The sequence below is a fragment of the Salarias fasciatus genome, chromosome 14 (assembly GCF_902148845.1).
Source record: "Salarias fasciatus chromosome 14, fSalaFa1.1, whole genome shotgun sequence".
Lineage (NCBI taxonomy): Eukaryota > Metazoa > Chordata > Actinopteri > Blenniiformes > Blenniidae > Salarias > Salarias fasciatus.
Genome location: NC_043758.1, coordinates 16,873,142 through 16,892,403, shown reverse-complemented (window position 1 = coordinate 16,892,403; position 19,262 = coordinate 16,873,142). Strand labels below are relative to the sequence as shown.

Sequence of the window (19,262 nt, the reverse complement as noted above, 5' to 3'; positions counted from 1 at the left end):
TGGTGCACAGAAAGGTTTCTTTAAATGCCTTGACAATGTAATTTGTTTAGACTGCAAAGGTTGAACAGACTTTATTTGCATTGATGGATTTGATTGAGCACACTGCTGTTTGAAGGCACAACAGCATTAAGATGGATCAAAGTCTGAATGGATGAAGTAACTACAGCAAAAGATAATTTTCTTGTGATTTTCATGCATGTTTTGGAAAATCCCTGAATTGGTTATGGGATAAATGGAGAAGGTGGAACGATCCTTTGTCTTTATTTCATTTTACTTTTCAGATTTGTCTTGCTGCTTCATTAATCTTTGCCAAGCAGTGCTGTAAAGCTGCAGGTTGAAATTACCTTGTAAACATGTTAGCACTGAAAATAGTGTGATTCAGATGGAATGTAAATATAATTTTTGTGTTCATCATCGTAAGTAAATGTGTTAATATTTATTCTGTGGTATTGAAATCATGAAGTACAACCAAGGTTGATGAGAGAGTCATCAGTTTTGGAGGAAGCTTCTCACCACAAACAAAACTGAAGTGACCACTGAGCTCAGAGTGTCACAGAGTGTCATTAGCGCATTGAACAGAGAGACTGGAAGAGTGACAGAAAGACATATAAGTTCAGTTCACTCTGAGTAAAAATGATGGCCACCAGAAATTTAACATCAGTGAACTACTGTATATCTATTGATGGAATCATATAAAACTAGCACCATGTGGAGGACTGATTAATATATTCTGCCCAATTCTGCTCAATGTGAATCAATCCATTGGTTTCTATAAGCTACTCTTCACACTCTGCATCAGTCTAATTGTTATATTTTTTGGGACGTTTTATTCTATAGGCGGATAATCATGAAAGGTAAAATTAAGCTCATCAGTATGAATGGAGCAATAAAGAAAAACAAAAAACCCAAAACCAAACCAGAGAAACAGGCCCCAGCTTTAAAATTAAATCACTTGTATTTCCTGGATCTAGTATTCTGATTCTAACCACACTTTCACGAGGAACCCTTGTGGGCTTGTCAGCCAAAAGTGCCTCATGTGGCCTTAAAATGCCAACTTCTGCCAGACATAGAAAAATACAGAACTTCAACAGCTGCTATAATTCAGTCTGAGGAGCTCACATTTTGTGGAAACTTCATCCAGTAAATGAAAAAAACATTTAATTTGATACCCAAATGATAACATCACGGTGGCTTCATTGTCTGGAACCAACAATAAAACTTGTAAAAAATAAACAGATCATCTCTGAACAAAGTCTGAAAAAATTTTATTGATGCTGGAAGAAATTTTACAGGACATGAATGCTTGCGCCCATATTAGGTGGTAAGACTTTTCATTTTCGACAATGGTGTGCAAGCATCTTATAGTGCAGCCACCACCTCCAGCTGTAAATTAAGCCTGTATATCATTGTTGTTTCAGGACCTCTACGATGGACTGATGGAATGACCGTACGAGCATGGCTATCCCTCTCCTGCTCGTGATCCTCCTTTCAGGCAAGATCGAAGGTGAGAGTTCAGCTGAACACAAACACAGGAGCTTCTCTGACCAGGAATGCAGCACAGAGCCTTTTGAATTAACGTAGTGATTACTACCTCATTCACATTTCTGCTGTGCTTCATTTCAATTTTTATTTAACTTACAGACAACAGTTAGAGGGCTTAATGATCTATATCCAATTCATAATTAATTTCCCTGAAAGTGGCTGCCTATCTAGTTAAGAGATGTATACAGCGGTCAGGGGACTTTAGAGTTACTTGCTCATAGTCCCAATTGGAGAAACACACAAATTGTGCTCATTAGTTTGCCGTTCTGCGATAGCAGTGAGGAGAAATTGCTGTATATGCTGGCCTAAATATTCCTCAGACCCAATTCCTTAACAGATGCATAATTTACGAGCGTGCTCGTTGGCTGTAGAAAGTAATGCAGTTAGCTCACCACAAACAAGCTATACATCACCTCCAACACTGTTCCATAAACCAGCTCCTTCACATCTCAGAATTTCCCATTAATATTAATCTCTCTTCTCTCTCCTACCACACTAAACCACAAAGACATGCTTGAGTTCAACTGGGAATCTGTGTGTGTGTGTGTGTGTGTGTGTGTGTGTGTGTGTGTGTGGTTGATAAAATAACTGAAATGTTTTCCATATAACATTTAGATTCAAGTAGGTTATATGGTGAATTTATCTCACTTCTAAATATTTCCATTGTTAACAAAATTAATGTGGTTTGTGGAGACAAAAGGGTCCCATTCTCTTTTTTTTTTTACATGATTAATCAGGATGACACTAAAACAACAAGGCAAGGCAACTTTATTTGTATAGCACATTTAAACAACAGTGCAAGTCAAAGTGCTTTAAGTAAAACATGTGCAGGTGGCCATGATAAGTGCGGATAAACACAAGAATGGAAATAATCAATGAAATCTTGAATATCAAGGCAACTGAAAGAGGAAAAATAAACATGAGACTCTGAAAGTACAAGAGTTGCTCACAGTACAACATGAAATACATTCTGTTAAAACAGTCTTCAGCTTTTTGGTAAAAGCTCTCAGAGTTGATGTCAGTCCACACAGTTTTTGGAGGCTTTGTTCCAAATATTTGATGCTTAAAAGCTAAAGGCAGCGTCTCTGTGTCTGACTGGTTCTGACTCTGTTAAGGGAATCCAAACCTCTCAGGTCACCTGGATCAAACCTGCGTCATATCCTCAGAATATAGCAGATCCAAGATATATTTTGGACTTGACCTTTCAGACATATGTGGAGCTGTAGTACGCTCTTGGTATTTCTTCTTGTTATGGCAGGAAACCATTGAAAAGACCTGAGAACTGGCGGGGTATGGGTCAGCTTCTTGGTGCTTGTCAGGATTCGAGCAGCAGCGTTTGGAATCAGTTGCGACTGTCTGATGGATTTTTTTTTAGGAAATAGTAACCCACTCAAATCCCACTCTCAAAGGTTCATGATCCATCCTTTCCTCTTCTTTGCCTAATCTATCAAATTTAAGATGAGGTGAATGTAGATTTTACAAAGTCAGTAAACACCTTAATATTAAGTGTAATAGGGACAAATTAAAAAAGTAAAATTAGCCCACAACCATAGTGTAGAAGTTTCATCCCAGCAGGATCTCAAAAGCCATCCATAAGTATATTTCATGAAAAATATTATAAAACTTTGAATAAAAATCACTTTTAAGACAAAGTATGCGCAGCTCGAGAGTTGAAGGGACTGAGCGAGCACAAAGGGTTCGCGCTCTGTAAGGAGAGACGCATTCTTCCACAATTTGGAAGCCCTTGCTTTCAGATATTTTTTTTTTTCTTCAAAGGATTTCTTATCCTGCTGAATTCACATATCATTGTAAACCCCTCAAGGTAGCTCCAGCCTTTTGCATGAAATTAAACTGTTGTTCATGGTTTTGCTCCGGAGTTTTGGGGAGTGAGATTGTGCAGCACCGTGGGCTTACATCTTGTACTGCCAACTTAATGAGATCTTTTGAAGGAATAATTTGACATTTGGGGGAATGCAGAGCCTCCGCTGGCTGCCTAGCAACCAGGCGAACACGATAGTACAATAGTCCAGCAAAGAAGCCCTCATACAATCACAGACTGCTATTTTTACTCTTGAGTTTGTTTGCAATTTAACAAGCAAAAAGAATCACAGTGTGTGCTGTGAGGGGAAGTTAGTTACTACAGGACACAGCTCCATCACCTGTTCACCCACCGTGTTAATGTTTGGATTGAAATGTGCTAGTTAAGAATTGCCCCGTCTTCTACAGTGTACGACCAAACTGCACCACATTTTCACTCAATACATACCAAAAGTTCTCAGTGTGGAAATGGTCACTGATGGGGATTTCACCTCCCAACAAGCTCTTGACGCACTGCTGATTGTTTTCTTTTGCAGTTGGAGCTGTTGAGCTGACGCTCTCACCGCTGAGCCTGACGGTGCTCCGAGGGCATGAAGCCCGTTTCACCTGCGCCGCCACCTCTCAGTGGACTGTGATGGTGTGGACGCTGAACAACCTTCCCCTAGTTACCATTTCCAGGGAAACTGGAGTCCTTCCCATTGGCAATCCAAATGTGACAGCTGAAAGAAGTTCTACATCACAAAGAGACAGCTGGATGTTGGTTCTCAAGAGCGTAGAGAGGAACAACCACGGAGAAGTGACCTGTGCCCTCCAGGGCATCGCTATGAAAACAGCAAGCCTGCATGTGCAAGGTCTGTATGTGTGCACGAGACGGTGAACTCACTCTGCGCACGTATGTGTTTAATCTTAATGCATTGTATCAGGAAGGTCACAAAGAGCTGTTTATTTCTTGCAGAGGAGAATTTCAAAGGCTTTTTGTGTAGAAATCTTCACTCAAGGATAATCGGGCAAATTTGCATCTGTGCACGTACACACACACACACACACACAAACCAGGAAAAGAAACCAAGCAGATGGCAAGTCTCTTTAAAACTCTTCCTGTGTGAAAGAGCACAGAAATGCACTGACCTTGAAAATAAGAAGCAAAAGGCAGCATCCAAAAGATAGAGAGGTAAAAGGAAAGGAAAAGGCAAAAGTTGTGTAGGTGCTTTAAGTCCGCCCACTGACTACTTTGTCTCCTCACTACAACGCCAAAGCAGTCATATGTTGCCCCAACACACATCTTAATTAAGTTCCTTTGTTCTAATTTGCTCCACAGCAAGAAAGCAAACAATGAAACTTTTCAGTTTTCTGTAAAAGCTGCTGAACTTGCACCCGAGCCATCAATCACGGACTGTGCTGAGGGTGGGAAATCATTAGGGTCTGTGTTGTCCAGGCATGTTTGATGGTCTTTGTGACGCCGTTAATGACAGCGTGGGCGGCGTCGGCGATGGGAATTGATTGGCCCCCAGATATAAATACAAGTTGGAAACAGCTCGACTCAACGTCAGTCAGAAGCAGCAGGATTTACAGGCTGCAGCTGCAGCCAGTGTCCTCTCCTCCCCTCTCCTCATTTAGTGTGTATTATAAAGTTGCAGTCCCAGAAGGGCTGTGCTGTCAGAAGACTGGAAGCACATTTGCAGAGAACTTAAAGATTCAGGACTTGATAAAGATCAGTAGGTCTCTGCAGTCCTGATGGAGTTATTATCGTGTGATATAAAACGCTGCAGTGTGAATTGGTATTTTAACTAGAGGGAAATCCCTTATAGCATTTACTGGAGGAAAAAAAACAAAGAGGACATAAGTTAATGGAATTTCTGTTCTTAAAATGACTTCATGTTTACACTTATTACAAATTGTGAGGATTGTTTCAATTCAGCTCAGCTTTCTTCAGAAGCTATTATGGATGGAACAGAACCCCGAAAATAGGTTTTGTATGCAGGTTGTGTTCAAAGAGAAATGAGATGTTTTTATCTGTCACTTTGAAAAAGAAAATTGCAGCCTTGCTTTTGTAAATTCATCAAAAACTAATAGTTTGTGGGAATGTGCCTTTTTTTTAATAATTTTTTTTTGTTCAGTAAGATCATTGTGAATGCCAACACTACCTCATGGTATCGTTTCCATAAGACAAGCGTCACAAACAATTCAATATAGTTTTGCCAAATTTTTCAGCTGCAAAGCACCAGAAGTTCTTTTCCTTTCCAGTCGAGCTCAGATCATAGAAGCTATGCTGTGTTACATTTGCAGAAAATGAAACATGTTGTTTGCAGTCACATTTTCTGCTTTGAAACGATTGTAATCTGTGAAGTTTCTGAAGTCATCAAAGCGAATGATTGACATTTCAAATGAATTAGTGTTTTGAGAAGTATATAAGCTGCTGAAAAATATGCCATATGTTTTCAGCAAAAAAGTCAATTTTGTCCCTTTTTTTTAGAAATTGCCCACTGCTGATTATTCTATTCTTTGAGAGAAGAATTGCTGCAAAATCATGACTTTTTGAGACAAACAACAACAAAAACCAAAAAAAAAAAAAAAAAAAACAGAAGACATTTTCTGAATTTTCTGATGAGGTTGCACAGGGACTCAATAATTTAGGAATATACCACTTCTTTGCTGTAACGTGCTATTACTGATTAATATAATTAAATAAATGATAACGTTAAAATTACTAACGTATCTGAGCTTGTTGTGTGTTCATAGATGGAAATATTTTGAAACTTCCTGTCGAGGTTTACGGGTAGTTTAGTTGGTCCCTATATAACATATTTTCAAGTTCATAAGATGTGTCTGTTGACATTGAATAGATTATTACAACTGTGCTTTTTCTGCTTCTTCTCCTTATACATTCACTCATCTGTTTTTATTTTCTGGATGGCTTCTGAAATTTGCTTTCCCTTTGCAAAGCACATGCATTTGAATGCTTGCGTTTGGAAATATTGCACTTTATTGACGTCTATTCCTGCACTGCTGATGAATGTGCCTCAGCAATAATTTGCATGCAGATTATTAATAACACATCAAAATGAGAGGGAAATAAAAGTAACTAGAGTTAGCTAGTGCATTTTGTTTAAATAACAAATAAAGTAACTATATTCAAGCTGATACAGTTTTCTCTCACCTTTAGCACACACTAAAGGAAAGTAATTTAATAAATTAAATTTAATATTTTGCGTTTGAATACATTGTCATTATGCTAAGTTAGAAAAGATGTAGATGTGGCTCACATCCCTTCTCATTGGTGAAGGCTGTGAAACCTGGTGCGCGACGCTGCTGATCGGGCAATTATTGCTCACATGGAGGTAACTTCAACAAATCAAAATGAAAGCTCGATAAATTCTTCAGGATTTGCTTGGATCTGTGCTTTCCTTGACCTTATTGTTCAGTTCATTTGCGTTTATAGTTTGTGCACTTGAACTGAGTGCTCAGCTAAAAAAAGAGTATGAAAAAAAAAAAAAAACAGCGTGGAAACATCTCCACTGCTCCAAACGACAGGATACAAAACCAATGACCCATTGCCTCCAGTATATTATGGAAAGAGCTCCCCATTGCTGCCAGTGCCACAAATCCCCACTGACATATGCAGCCATTAACAGCAGTGTATGGTGAATCAGGCACCACAGACGGGATGCTGAAGATCGCTGTGGCCTGACATAGTCTTTGAATTAATTGTGCATCCTGGCACGCCCAGTTAACAGTCAGCAACTCTGCCTGTGATTTGTGTACTGCGGCTTCAAATATACTGCTGGGCCAGAGCCGCAGCTTTTACAGTGAGCCTTGACCACATCTGCTATCATTTACACCCAGTGCTGTAATTGTCCAATATGAAGACTGTCGCGTGCTCTCAGTGCTTCTTCTCTGCTGATTTCTTCTACTCACAACATCACAAATGCAGTGTGTCCATAATCATTTCCCTGAAATGTGGTCCATGTGCTGCTGACTAAGTAATGGAGTCAAGGAAAGACAAATTTATTCTGCAGTTCATCTAAATCAGAGGTGGAATGCACGGTGGAAAAATAATCATCCATATATTATGCGTGTATTTTAGACCAATTGCATGCATGCACACATTAATTCTGCATGTACATGTATATATTTTTATTTTTATAAAGTTTTTAAAGCAAACCTTGAAGGGAAGGTATCTGAGGTTCCCAACTGAAAAATCACAAGAATTAGATTGAGCTCAGGGCTGCCTGCTCCCCACAACCAACTGCCAGTTTCCCAATAGTGATTAACAAACCATATGAAAACTTATTTCAGGGATCACTTAGGCTTGAGCTCCGTGGAGGAGTGCTGATGTCTCTCTTTTTCTTTTCGAATGTATCAATCAACCATGATTGCCTCCAGCTCCTCATCAGTCAGGGTAAATGAGGCTGCTGGTTCCCTGCCAAGCAATATTCACTTTCATTGAGACTAAGAAAAGTAGAAGTCCACATAGTTATATGAATAGGATGACTAGGTGTTTATGACACCGAATCAGGCATCAAATAAAAGCTCCTTTAGTAAAGGGACAGCCAATAATGCGTACAAAGCACATGAGGATTCGAGTCTAAATCAACACGGGCATGTCATTCGCTAAGACAAAGCAGCAAAGCTCCTGCAATTATCTTTCTGTCTATAGCAATTGTCTGTTGCATGCACCATCTTTCATTCAGTTAGACAATCGACTCCACATATGAGATACTGTATCTCCCAGGGTCTTAAGTGGCTTATCTGGCTGGTGGAGAGGGAGATGAAGGGGAAAGGAGGGAGGCATTCATCAGGCAATCGAGACGTGGAGACATGTGATCAATCATCCGAGACGAATGAAATCCATCTTTTGTTGTTGATCAGGCTACTGGGGAGGGCTGATGCTGCTCATCTATGAGTGAAGATGCACCCCTCACAAAATAAAGAAAATCCTAAGGACATTTTATAAAATGCACAGATTCCTATTCAGCTTTTTCAAATCTCAAAAATTCAACTCACACCCAGACATATGGAATACACAGGAGATCGTACTGCATGTGTGTCAAATGAACAAATGTGAAAACTGACGGAAAAAAAAAAAAACCCACAAACCTGTGTGAGCCTTGCTTTTTCAATTTCAGAAAAGGGCAACGTGAGGATCTTTGGGCGTGATAAGCTGGCCTTCAGGGGCCAGTCAGTCGTGTTCGAATGTGCAGCAGCGGGATGGTACCCTCAGCCGAATCTGCAGTGGCAAGTGAATGGCAGAAAGGTAAAAATGTAACACTCACCGCAAATGTTAATCACTGTAATCCTTCTCAAAAACAACAGAAACCCAAAGTAATACATCTTGAGTGAATGTGAAGAAATGTTGTTTTTGTACTATATACTACCACACACGTTTGATTTCCACTGTATTTCACACAGCAGTAAATGAACAGATGGAGGTGGATGCACTCAAAATCCACTTGCGCTGATTTGTTTCTGTCAGTTCTGTTGTCTAAATAAGTCATTATATGTCAGGCTGCTGATATCAGATGACATTGAACTACCTCCATTATGTCTTTGTCAATCAATGACAAGTCTGCAGTGTTGGTTTTCTGTCCATCCACTTAAGGATGTGTAGAAAAAAGTCTGCGTGTTCGTAAACATACAAACTGATGAGGAGGGTAAGCTATAAATAACCAAATCTCTGTCATTGTTGTGTAGACAAGCGAGGGTGAATACAATATCAGCAGTGAAGAGTCGGAGAAGAGCCTCTTCACTGTGACCAGCAATCTCAATGTGACGGCAGCGGTGAGCTCTGATGTGGATTGTCTGGCCTCCGTGTCGGCCCTCCTCTCGCCGCTGAAGAGCAGCGCCCGCCTGACAGTGGGTGAGAATGCACAAGAATCATGCTTTACATCCAGTTACACTTGCTAATATGCACATGAAAAATGACATGGAGAGTTGTGTGCTCTGTTGGGAAACGTGATTCAATCGGTGGTCGTTATTCGGGATGAAGAGAGTTGAGTAGAAAATGGTTGCTAAATCAACACTGTGTGGCTTTGAATCACAGTGGAGTTGAGGTGGAAAGCCTCTCTTAAGTGCAACCATCTCAGTAATGTTCAATTTGTTTGTATTCGTAACATGTAACACGGCTTTCCTCAGCTGACACACTCCTGTGACATGGCTCTTGAATGAAAACTGGAAAAAAAAAAAAAAAACCAGAGGTCTGCAAATCTGTAATTACATTGCAAAGAAGCAGCAGTGCTTCAGCATTTCTCCACTAAAGCAAAGACTCGACCTTCTCTCCTCAGTTGCAGAGGTGGTGCAGGAAGAAGCCGACTGCACCGTCCCCCTGGCGCTGACTGGCTCGCTCTCTGCTCTTCTGCTGCTCGCCCTGCTCTGCGTCTGCACTGTCCTCTGCTACAGACAAAGGAGACAATCAAGTAGGCACCCGTCCCCCTCCTCCACATAATGCTGTAGGTGAACAAATGCCACCTGCACTTTCCCAGCATAGACACTGCGATTAAGGTTTAATGAAGAAGATAGGTGGCTCTGTGCTGTGGCTGGGCGCTGCCCCGTGGTGGCCTTCAACAAGGGCACGCCGAATTTCTCCTGACAAAAGCAGAGCGTTGGTCAGCACAAACTTTTACTCCTCAGAAAATGGCAAGAGAAAAAGGTTAGGGAAGCGTGTGTGTGTGTGTGTGTGTGTGTGTGTGTGTGTGTGTGTGTGTGTGTGACTGCAGGGTTGGTGGCCTGACTCAACCCAAATCATTTTTTTCTAAAAAGTTCATTGTAATGAGGATCAATCTTTACCTGCAGAAGGCATCTTTTTTTGTGAAGGATTATCGTCAAATCAAATATATTCAAACTGAGAGTCATTTATGAGTTTTATTTAAATTTTCAGATATGTATTTTTCCACCCATTTTCTGCAAGCCTGAGCAAATTAAGGGTCACATGTCACCATTCCGACCTGAAGATAACGCTTGTCAGTTTGAAACATGATCTTAATGTTTCATGATCCATCACAAATGAAATTGTTGTGAATTTATTGGTCAAAAGTAGTCATCAATCAGGCAGGGGAGGTCTGGCATTATGAATTTCTTGGAGAAATTCCCGGTTCAGCATGTCAATTAGTGTTTTGCAGGCGTGAATCAGGAAGCTTTCCACATTCAGAGTGTGTGTTCCGTCCTCCCATAGGACCTGGAGTCCACATATGTGGACATCAAGATTGTTTCCATAAAGGTTTTCACTCTCTACTTATGACTTTCTTTACCAACAATTATTTGTTGAGTTTATCTCATCCTTATATCTCTTATACAGTGTAAGTTTTATTCTGTTTTCCTTTTGTATAACTGCAGCGTCAAATGTCAGGTTATTCACACTGAGCCAGATGGCATCTTAAGAAGTGTTTTTGCTTTTTTTTGTTCATCATAAAATAGTTATAATAAAGTTGTTGCACTTCTGCTTTATACATACATTGGACTGGCACACAATGCAATGAAGCTGCGAGATATATTGAGCGATTTTTAGTGGACAATCAACACGATAAGATGTTGACCTGAGGTCAAACTGTGGTGGAGTCTGATAAAGATGTGCGGGAGAGCTGACAGTGGCTTGGTGGGAATGTGACGACCTTGGACAGGCTCTCAACCTGTTTGCCAGGAGGATTACAGCTGTTGGTGCATCAGCAGAGAGCGTACCTTTGAGGCCACGAGGCCCCGACTCACAAATGGTTCTTTCCAGCGGGGTCCTTATGTTTGAGTGAAAATACGCCGCGCATAGGTACACAGAGTGGACACAGTTAGTCCGCTCTGATATTCAAATTGGACAACCAATAAGAATTACTCTATATATTTTTAAACATTTTGTTCTGAGTCTTTCTGCTTGACTGGCTGCTGTCAGTGTCTCTGTAGTGCACACATTAAGTGGCATTGATTAAATCTTCCAGCTTTTGACAAAATAAATGTTGCCGAGCATAATTAAAGTCTAAAGGTGACAAAGACCTGGCCCCGGAGGGACCCTTGGTCGAGGCCTGTTTGTGCGTGATAACAAAAAAGTGGCCCTGAGTCACACGTTTTAAGTCGGCGTAATCCCCGTGACTGATTCTGGACCGTTGCAAATCATCGCTGTGGTTTCGAGCGGAGGGATTACCATAAAGCAGGTGTGACCTTTCTCCTCCGGCAGCCGATTCTGTACCTGAAACGCCCGATACCTCCTTCGCCATTGTCCGTGCTCCAGCCTGGCAGCGCGAATGCAACATGCCTGAGCAAGTCAAACGAACTTTGTGCAGATGCTCCACATGTTTGGGGTTGCGGCGCGCCTCCAAGTCACTAAGCTCTTTGAGTAATCCACCTCAGTGGGGAGTAATGTATGCTCTGTAATTATTGGAAAAATAGAAGGGAATCTAATACAGTTACCCTCAAAGACTTTGGCCATGACAGCAGGGATTTAAAATATAACGAAAAAGACTATTTTCCCTCCCTGTAAAAGAAAGTGTTTATATCTCCCTTGAGGCTCGTGCCATCTGCACCATATTTGGCTTGTTGTGTTTCGGCTGTGGCCAGGAGGACCCTCGGCTGAGGCGGCCATGGAGCCATGTAAGAGGAACTCATTAACACTCCGCTCCAGCTCTCAGAGTTGAATTGCAAAGTGACTGCAGGCAACGATATTAGTGCAGAACCCAAAACTAATAAACAGCAGGACATTTACAGCTTTCATATTGCTGTGGATGCAGTGAGTTAGTACAACAGTCCTGTGGTCAATGTGGTGCGAATAATAAAGTTAGCAGCTGATGGCTCATAATGATTCTTGCGAGCTTCATTCCTCTTTTCTTCTTTACCTTTCAGAAGCCGGCCCACAGGAGGCAATAAGGTAAGATTTAAAAGCCCCCTTCCTGGGCACTATGCACTTTTTCTTCTTTTATATTGCTATTTTTACCCAGTTAAAACCTTGGACTTTCTCCACTTTTCAAACTAACTAAAGAAACTTCTAAGAGTTATTCCCGAGCGCTAAGATAAAGAGACTGTTTCTCAGACCAGTCCGGCCATGTTTCAGCTTCTTTCATATTTTACATAAGCTGATATGAAGACTCAGCGTGAATCTTTGTTAATATATACAACTTATTCCTCAGAATAAATGAGCTTTATTGATCCTCATTATAAAAGGAAATTGAAGACATGAATTTGAAATAAGAGACATTAAATTGCAGCGATGCTTTATAGGAGCTTAATTAAGATTCAGATTGTGGTTTCCTCATTTATGAAGCACATATCTTATAGTATTTGTCAGCAGTTTCCATGCAGTTTCAATTCAGAACCAAACTTGAAAACAGCGGTCAGGGTTTAATCAAACAAAGCTAAGATGCTTGTTCTTCTTTATCCGGCAGTGCAGAAGCCTGTGATGTGCTGCAGCTTTACAGAGAGGGGAAATTACCTGTGACCTCTGACGGCGTGACTTTGCTGGATCTCCACTAATGTTTATCTTGTCCACTGGGCTGCTGTAGGTTCGACCCATCGGTGTTTGCAATCGGCTCAGGAGCACAGGTGATGAGAGGGCAGGTCAACCTGGGATACGCCAGTGAGGGCCCAGCAGGTGAGGGAGTCACACGTTCTACGAATTCCAGTCAACAACAGCAGCCACAGTTCCTACACTTCAACAATAGAGAGAAAGAGACGTGACAAATAACGGATGGACAGTACAAAATATAGATTAAATTAGCATGTCCCTTTCTTATTTTTTATTGTTTCTAGAAACTCGTATCAATAAGATTATAATTATGCAGTTCAAATTATTTTTGTGAATTTATTTATCCCTGGATCAAAAAAAAGAAAAAAAACTTTATATGTTGCTCCTCAATGTATAACTTTTAATTTCCGTAGTGTCTGATCAGAAGCTTGAACAGAGATTTAGTAGAAACAGAATACCTATACTTAAAAAAAAAAAACAAAAAACAAAAAAACTACTGATGTTTGTGCAAAAGCGTTTTTGCAAATTTTGAATGTCATGAGTTTCTGTATATTTCCAGTTGTCGGCTAAGGTTATATTGGACTGAAATCTATATATTCAAACAGGTTTCTAAATATTAGAAAAACAAAAATCCTTAGTATATTAAAGCTATTTTTTTTACTTATGTGTAATTGAACTTAAAAATAAGGACTACTCAAATTACTGGAATTACTATACATAGTACTACAGTAACCAGTTTTTAAGTGCAATATACACCTTGCAAAGGTCAATACTGAGTACAACCACAATTTAAATCAACATTCAAACCTTCTTATGTGCATTTTGGTAATAATTTCACTTTAATATTTGGCTGATATGTGCATGATGTTTTATTATGTAATTTTAACTTCATTCCTGCTGTTAATAATGTGAAAAAAATGAGGTTAAATAGTAAATAATACTGACATTTTGAAATGAGTACTTTTAGTTGTAATTGAATTCACTTTAAGCCATGTAAACGTGCTCTTTTAGTCTGCGGGAATCATATAAATAAAAGTATAAACAAGACAACATAATTTCATTAACAGTTATTTCTTGCACAAATTATGAATGATTAAAAGTTTCAAGGATTAAGTAGAAGTTAATAAAACACTCAATATTTTTCCTCTTCTGGGCCCAAACAAAAGTTGACTTTACACCCAGGATGCTGTGTGCACTTGGTGCATATTCCAGACCTCTGATCCTCTAAATCTTCCTAAATCCGGTCATTTCTCTGAGGTCTGCTTTGAGCCCGATGCGGGCTGGAGCCGGTCGCGGAGGCCTTCAGTTTAGAACGAGCTAAAAAGCTGTTTTTCACCCTGCAGATGCAGCTTACAATGAAATAAACGTGGGAACTCATAGCCAGATGGACTTTGTCAGCTTTCTCAAGGTAAGACAGAGAGGGAGCAGGTCGGCTCGGGAGCAGAGGGCAGTAGATGATGGAGAGGGAGATCAGCAGGAGATGAATGATGCAGCCAGTCATTCTGCAGCTGGACGTCCCGCCACATGCTCATCTGCTGAGGAGGAGACTAACTCGTGCTATTTGTAGGACAACAGGACAACACCTCTCCTGCTCCGCAAACTACAACTGAATATTTTCTCTACACTTAAAGTTTTTTTTCTTTACTCAAATTTAACTTCTGGGGCACCAGAGGGCAGGACAGTCCTGAGGTTCAGGCCTTTTTTTGGTTTGATTTTTTCCTTTAAAAAAAAATAAATGATGATAAACACAGTGAGGGGTTAAAATCACAAGGTAAGCTTCAGTGCTAAACTGTCAGTGTAACTGTTAAAATGGATGCAGACTATGAAGAGTTACAAGATTTGGAGGCAAGTTGCTGTCAACAGTAATATCTCATAATGTGAAAACCACGTTCCTCAAATTCCTCAATCTTTTAGGCAGTTTGAGCTATTCAGGTGTCATTAGACACATCAAGGATTCTCACTATTATTTTCCAGTTCCTGCCACTGTTTACTCTGCTAAAAAGATGCTTCCTTTGTTTTGTCATTAACACCGATTCTCATCTGTGGCCCGCAGGTTCCTGATGTGGTTTCGTCCAGCAGCCTGTCTCTGACCAATGAGGGCCAAGCCCAGCTGAGTCTCTCCGACGAAAGTCCCAAGACTGTCCGGAGGATTACCACAGTATAAGAGTACACAGTATATACAGTATATAGTCTCATATAGTCACAGTATATAAGTCATGTACATTGTTTGTTTGCGTTGTTTTCTTACACTGCTTCTAAATGCTTAAAGCTCTGGTAAATCATCTTTAACCAGATGTGTCTAACTCAGTTTTTTACTAGAAAAACTTTTTTGGTGTCATATAACAGTATAAAATATGCAAACGGTCTTTTACAATATTCAGCTAAAAATGTGTGTGTTTTTAATAATTGTTTTGTACTTTTGGAAAATATTGAGATCCGTTATAATAAAATATAGCAGTGTATTTCATAGTGCTGTTTTTATTAAATTGACGAACAGTTCCTGCTCATCTCTGACTGAAACATATTGATCAGATTTCTTGAAGACAGATTTTTATCATTTGGAAATTGTTTGCTCTTTTAGCCTTTTGTTGTGTTTTATGCCATACCAGTAAATGTCTGGAGATTTGAACACCATCCACTGAAGTTTTGCACGTGTGTTTGGTGCCCAGATACTTACCTTGTACATTACTGACCGAGAGAGTTTGATTAAAAAAGTGTTTACCTGATCCATCATTTAACTCTAATGCCTTTTATAGGGATGCTATAATTCAGTTTCTTCCCCTTTCATATGTTGTTGCGTCCTAATTTCACAGTCATGGAAACAAACCTGTTATAAAACAGTTTCAGTGATAATGGCTTCAGTGTGATTTCGCATTGTGAGTGGTGCAAAGAGACCGCTGCAGCAGCGAGCCTCTTGCTGGTGTGGACTGAACAACAGATTTATCTGTGTGTGGAGTGGGTGACATAACATTTGCATTTCATAATAGTAAAGAAGGGAGGTGAGTGGAGAGGTAGAGATGAAGATCTATGAATCTGCCAGACTTTATAGCTTCACCGTACAGTGTTTGGCAGTTTAATTATTCTCTTGCTCTGCTTTTCACAGTTCAAGACTTTGTCAAGAGTGGCGACCATGAATGAAAAGATAAATAGATATTTAATTTCATGAAGTCATCGTGACTTTTCAAATGATGTTATGAGAGAAAAAAAAACTCCACCCCAGTGAGAAACAGAGGCTTTGGCCACATCATCATAGAACTGGTTTAAAATCTGCATGCACCATTCGTTACTGTTCACAACAGCAAGGGCCTTGAAAGGAAGGAGGAAGCTTCTGTTTTGTCGAATGCGAAATACTCCCGTTTGGCTGAAGGCTGGCATGCATTCTACGCCTTTCCATTCAGCTTTCCATTTGATTCATCTCTGCTGGCAACCTTGATTAGCTCGATACGAACGCGAGCGCATAAGAGAATGATGTGCAGGCGAAATCTCTGCAAATGAATATGCCACTGAAAACAAATAGAGTCATTTGCAGGGAACATGAATGATTTCCTATCTGATAAATAGTATTTAATAGTGTGGAGGGGATATTGTCGTATAGTTAAGACCCAGCCACAGCAAACAGACTGCGAAAACACGCAGCATCTTCCATTTTTAATAGTTTTCACAAAGGATAATGCAAAAAGAAAGATTGTTAAACTGCAGTTAATGAAAAGATTTTATTTACAAATACACAGAAGTGAGTTTCAATGATTTACTATGTTAATGAACAGAAAATAAGAACATTTGTGGTTAAATGTACCATCAGTAATGCAATTATCGGAGTAAAATGTAAGCATTTTCATAAGTTTGTCCAGATCGGATTGACACTGCGGATGGACTGGAGGAAACGGTGGGTTAACGTTACAAATCAGAGTGCTGTGTTTTTTTAATGCCACAACATCCTATTGCAACGAAATCATCATGTTCTCCCTGTGCATAACAGGTTTTCTTAGGGAACTTTGTTTTTTTTTACCCAAGATACAAAAGACGTGGGTTGGCGTCTCCAAATTAATTGTGTATGTGTGTGTGTGTGTGTGTGTGTGTGTGTGTGTGTGTGTGTGTGCGTGTGTGTGTGGGATTGGCTGCATTCTCCAAGATAAATGGGTGTTATGTAATTTCATCATAACCATTGAATGCAGGAGAAAAGCACAAATAATTGAAAGTCTTTGCAATAGTGATTCATTTATCCAAGTCTGTTGCAAAGGGTCATTTGCCAACATCTGTCTTCGGCACTGTCGGGCTTCCTGGTGAAGCTGATTGTGGATTGCAGGATCATGTGCACAAATGTCACAAATGGCCAAAGCATTATGGGACTGATCCACTGTTCCCAGCACATCAAAAACCCACAAATCAGTTTAATAACTCTGTTCAGTTTTCATATAAATGAGACAAACATCTCAATCTGAAAGTACCGGTATTCAAACAGACCAAAAAACATGAACGCGGGCAGTGTATCTTCTATTTTTGCCATCTTCCTGCAGGAAGAATAAAGAGAGAAGCAGATTCACAGTGTTCTGCAGGTAACACGTGAAGGCTCTGCGAATACAGAGAACATTTCAGTGAAATCTCTCCTTGAACTGAGAATTATGTGGTGACAGCATGCGTGCTTGCATTATTGAAAGTAGCATGCTGACATAGTTCCCTGCTATTCTCTATCACCAGATGGCTGACACAGATCCTCACTTTGGAAATCACTTCTCCGCAGTGAGTGTGAAGAAAGTGTTTGTCCTCTCCCGCTCTCTCCCGCTACGCTTTCATCGCTGCTGCCTTCTGTTTTCTCGCACCAAACGCTTGGCATTGAGTCGAGGGGCTATTAAATAAATTAGGTTTCCTCTGCCGGGCCTGACAAAGACGGCCACGGAGCGAGGGGCCTATTACATGACCCGCTTTGGCGTTTTGTTTTTCCAGCTTAACCTTACCCTTCCCTGGGGCTTACTTAGTTTGGCTCCATGGGTGTCAGTTACGCTCTACAAAATGGAGGCATATCGTCCGGAGGCATTTTGAGGCTCGTACTGACCGTGTGCGACCGGGGCCCCCCTTCCCTTTTTCTCCTCTTAGAGCTGCAGCTGTGTTAAGGACTGCAGCGCCACTTATTCAACATCTGTCATGCTCCTCCTGCCTGTTCCGATCTCGTCTGCTCCCAGGAGCCTCGCCGGCTCTGCAGTTGCGTCGGACGCGCTCGTACTCTAACGCGACCAGACTCTTGCGTCAACGTGCGGACTTCAGTCTGCGAGGACCGACCTGTCAGTGCGTCAGGTAACGCCGTCCCTCCAGCACGCTCCACAGAACATCACCAAGTGGAACAGAACCATCGGGGACGCCACAAGAAGAATCTGCTGCTAGGGTGCAGATCCCCAGTTACTGCTACGGTTTTTTTTTTTTTTTTTTTTTTTGGCAATTAGCAAGCAGGCGCTGCACTCTTTTTTGGTGTATGGATAAATAAATGGAAACTTTGCTTAATGGCTCTCTGGAGTTCAGCGGGATGTCTCCAGTGGCTTGTTAAATTCTACTTTCCACTTCCTGTTCGTCAGGGTCCATTAGCAGTCCAGTCACTGAGCTGCTGTTTGAAGAGAAAGCACTGAGCAGAGCACATTAAAACCCCACAGTCAGAGACGGATGGCCAACAATGAGAAGAGAAGATGGAAACAGACTTCAGTCTCATTTCTGTTTTTAACAAAACAAGTTTGCCTATTTTTTAAAAAACATAAAAAAAAAAAACTTTTCGTACTTTTGCAACATGATGTGATGATCAGAATAAAATCACACAAACCAAAGAAAAATTTAAACTGAATGAATAACAATGATGAACAACGTGAATGCTAAAGCAACGCTAAAGATAGCAGTAATAAACGTTGTCTTAATCACCAGTATTCACATATTTACAGTAACAAAACAACATGCTGGTGCATCATAAGTCTTGACAGTAGAACGTATTTTTCTCTGATATTCTGTCCCACGTTGATGAAAGGCCAAATTGTTAATGCTGCAAATTTGAGAGCAACTAAGATCGATACTAACTCCATCATTATGCCAATTTTCTGTTCATGTTCCTTCCCAGAGATGCTCTGATGCATTAAAGTGCCACTCCAGTGCTCTTTTTAAAGTCTCCTCAGGAGTGTTTAAATTGTTTTTATGAAGCTTTTAGCCAAAATCACAAAACCTGTGCCATTTTCCAGGCCTGTGTATCTGCAAAGCGCCAGAGCTCATCAGCAAGTCACCTCTGGGTTGTGAGCGGAGTCAGCGCTACTCCGCTCTCCCCTGTTCACATATGAACCGACGAAATCCAGTCTGCCTGATTCTGCATTTTGTGGTGCGGTTATTGTTCATTCAGGAATGCAATTTTGTGCATTGCTCTCTCTAGATAGAGCCTGCACAATGCCACATGGACATGTAAACAACATGAAAAACATGATTTTTATTGGAGTGGGTC

At 40.6% G+C, this 19,262-nt stretch overlaps 1 protein-coding gene across 1 annotated transcript; it reads left to right on the top strand.

The window, feature by feature from the left end:
* Positions 1-1,455: 1,455 nt before the first annotated feature.
* On the top strand, positions 1,456-14,960 carry LOC115400787 (immunoglobulin superfamily member 5-like). Its single transcript, XM_030108811.1, has 9 exons — positions 1,456-1,504; positions 3,897-4,211; positions 8,487-8,614; positions 9,052-9,217; positions 9,642-9,773; positions 12,178-12,202; positions 12,834-12,922; positions 14,140-14,204; positions 14,850-14,960. The coding sequence occupies exons 1-9, from the start codon at positions 1,456-1,458 to the stop codon at positions 14,958-14,960; spliced, it is 1,080 nt and encodes a 359-aa protein (XP_029964671.1).
* Positions 14,961-19,262: the final 4,302 nt, after the last annotated feature.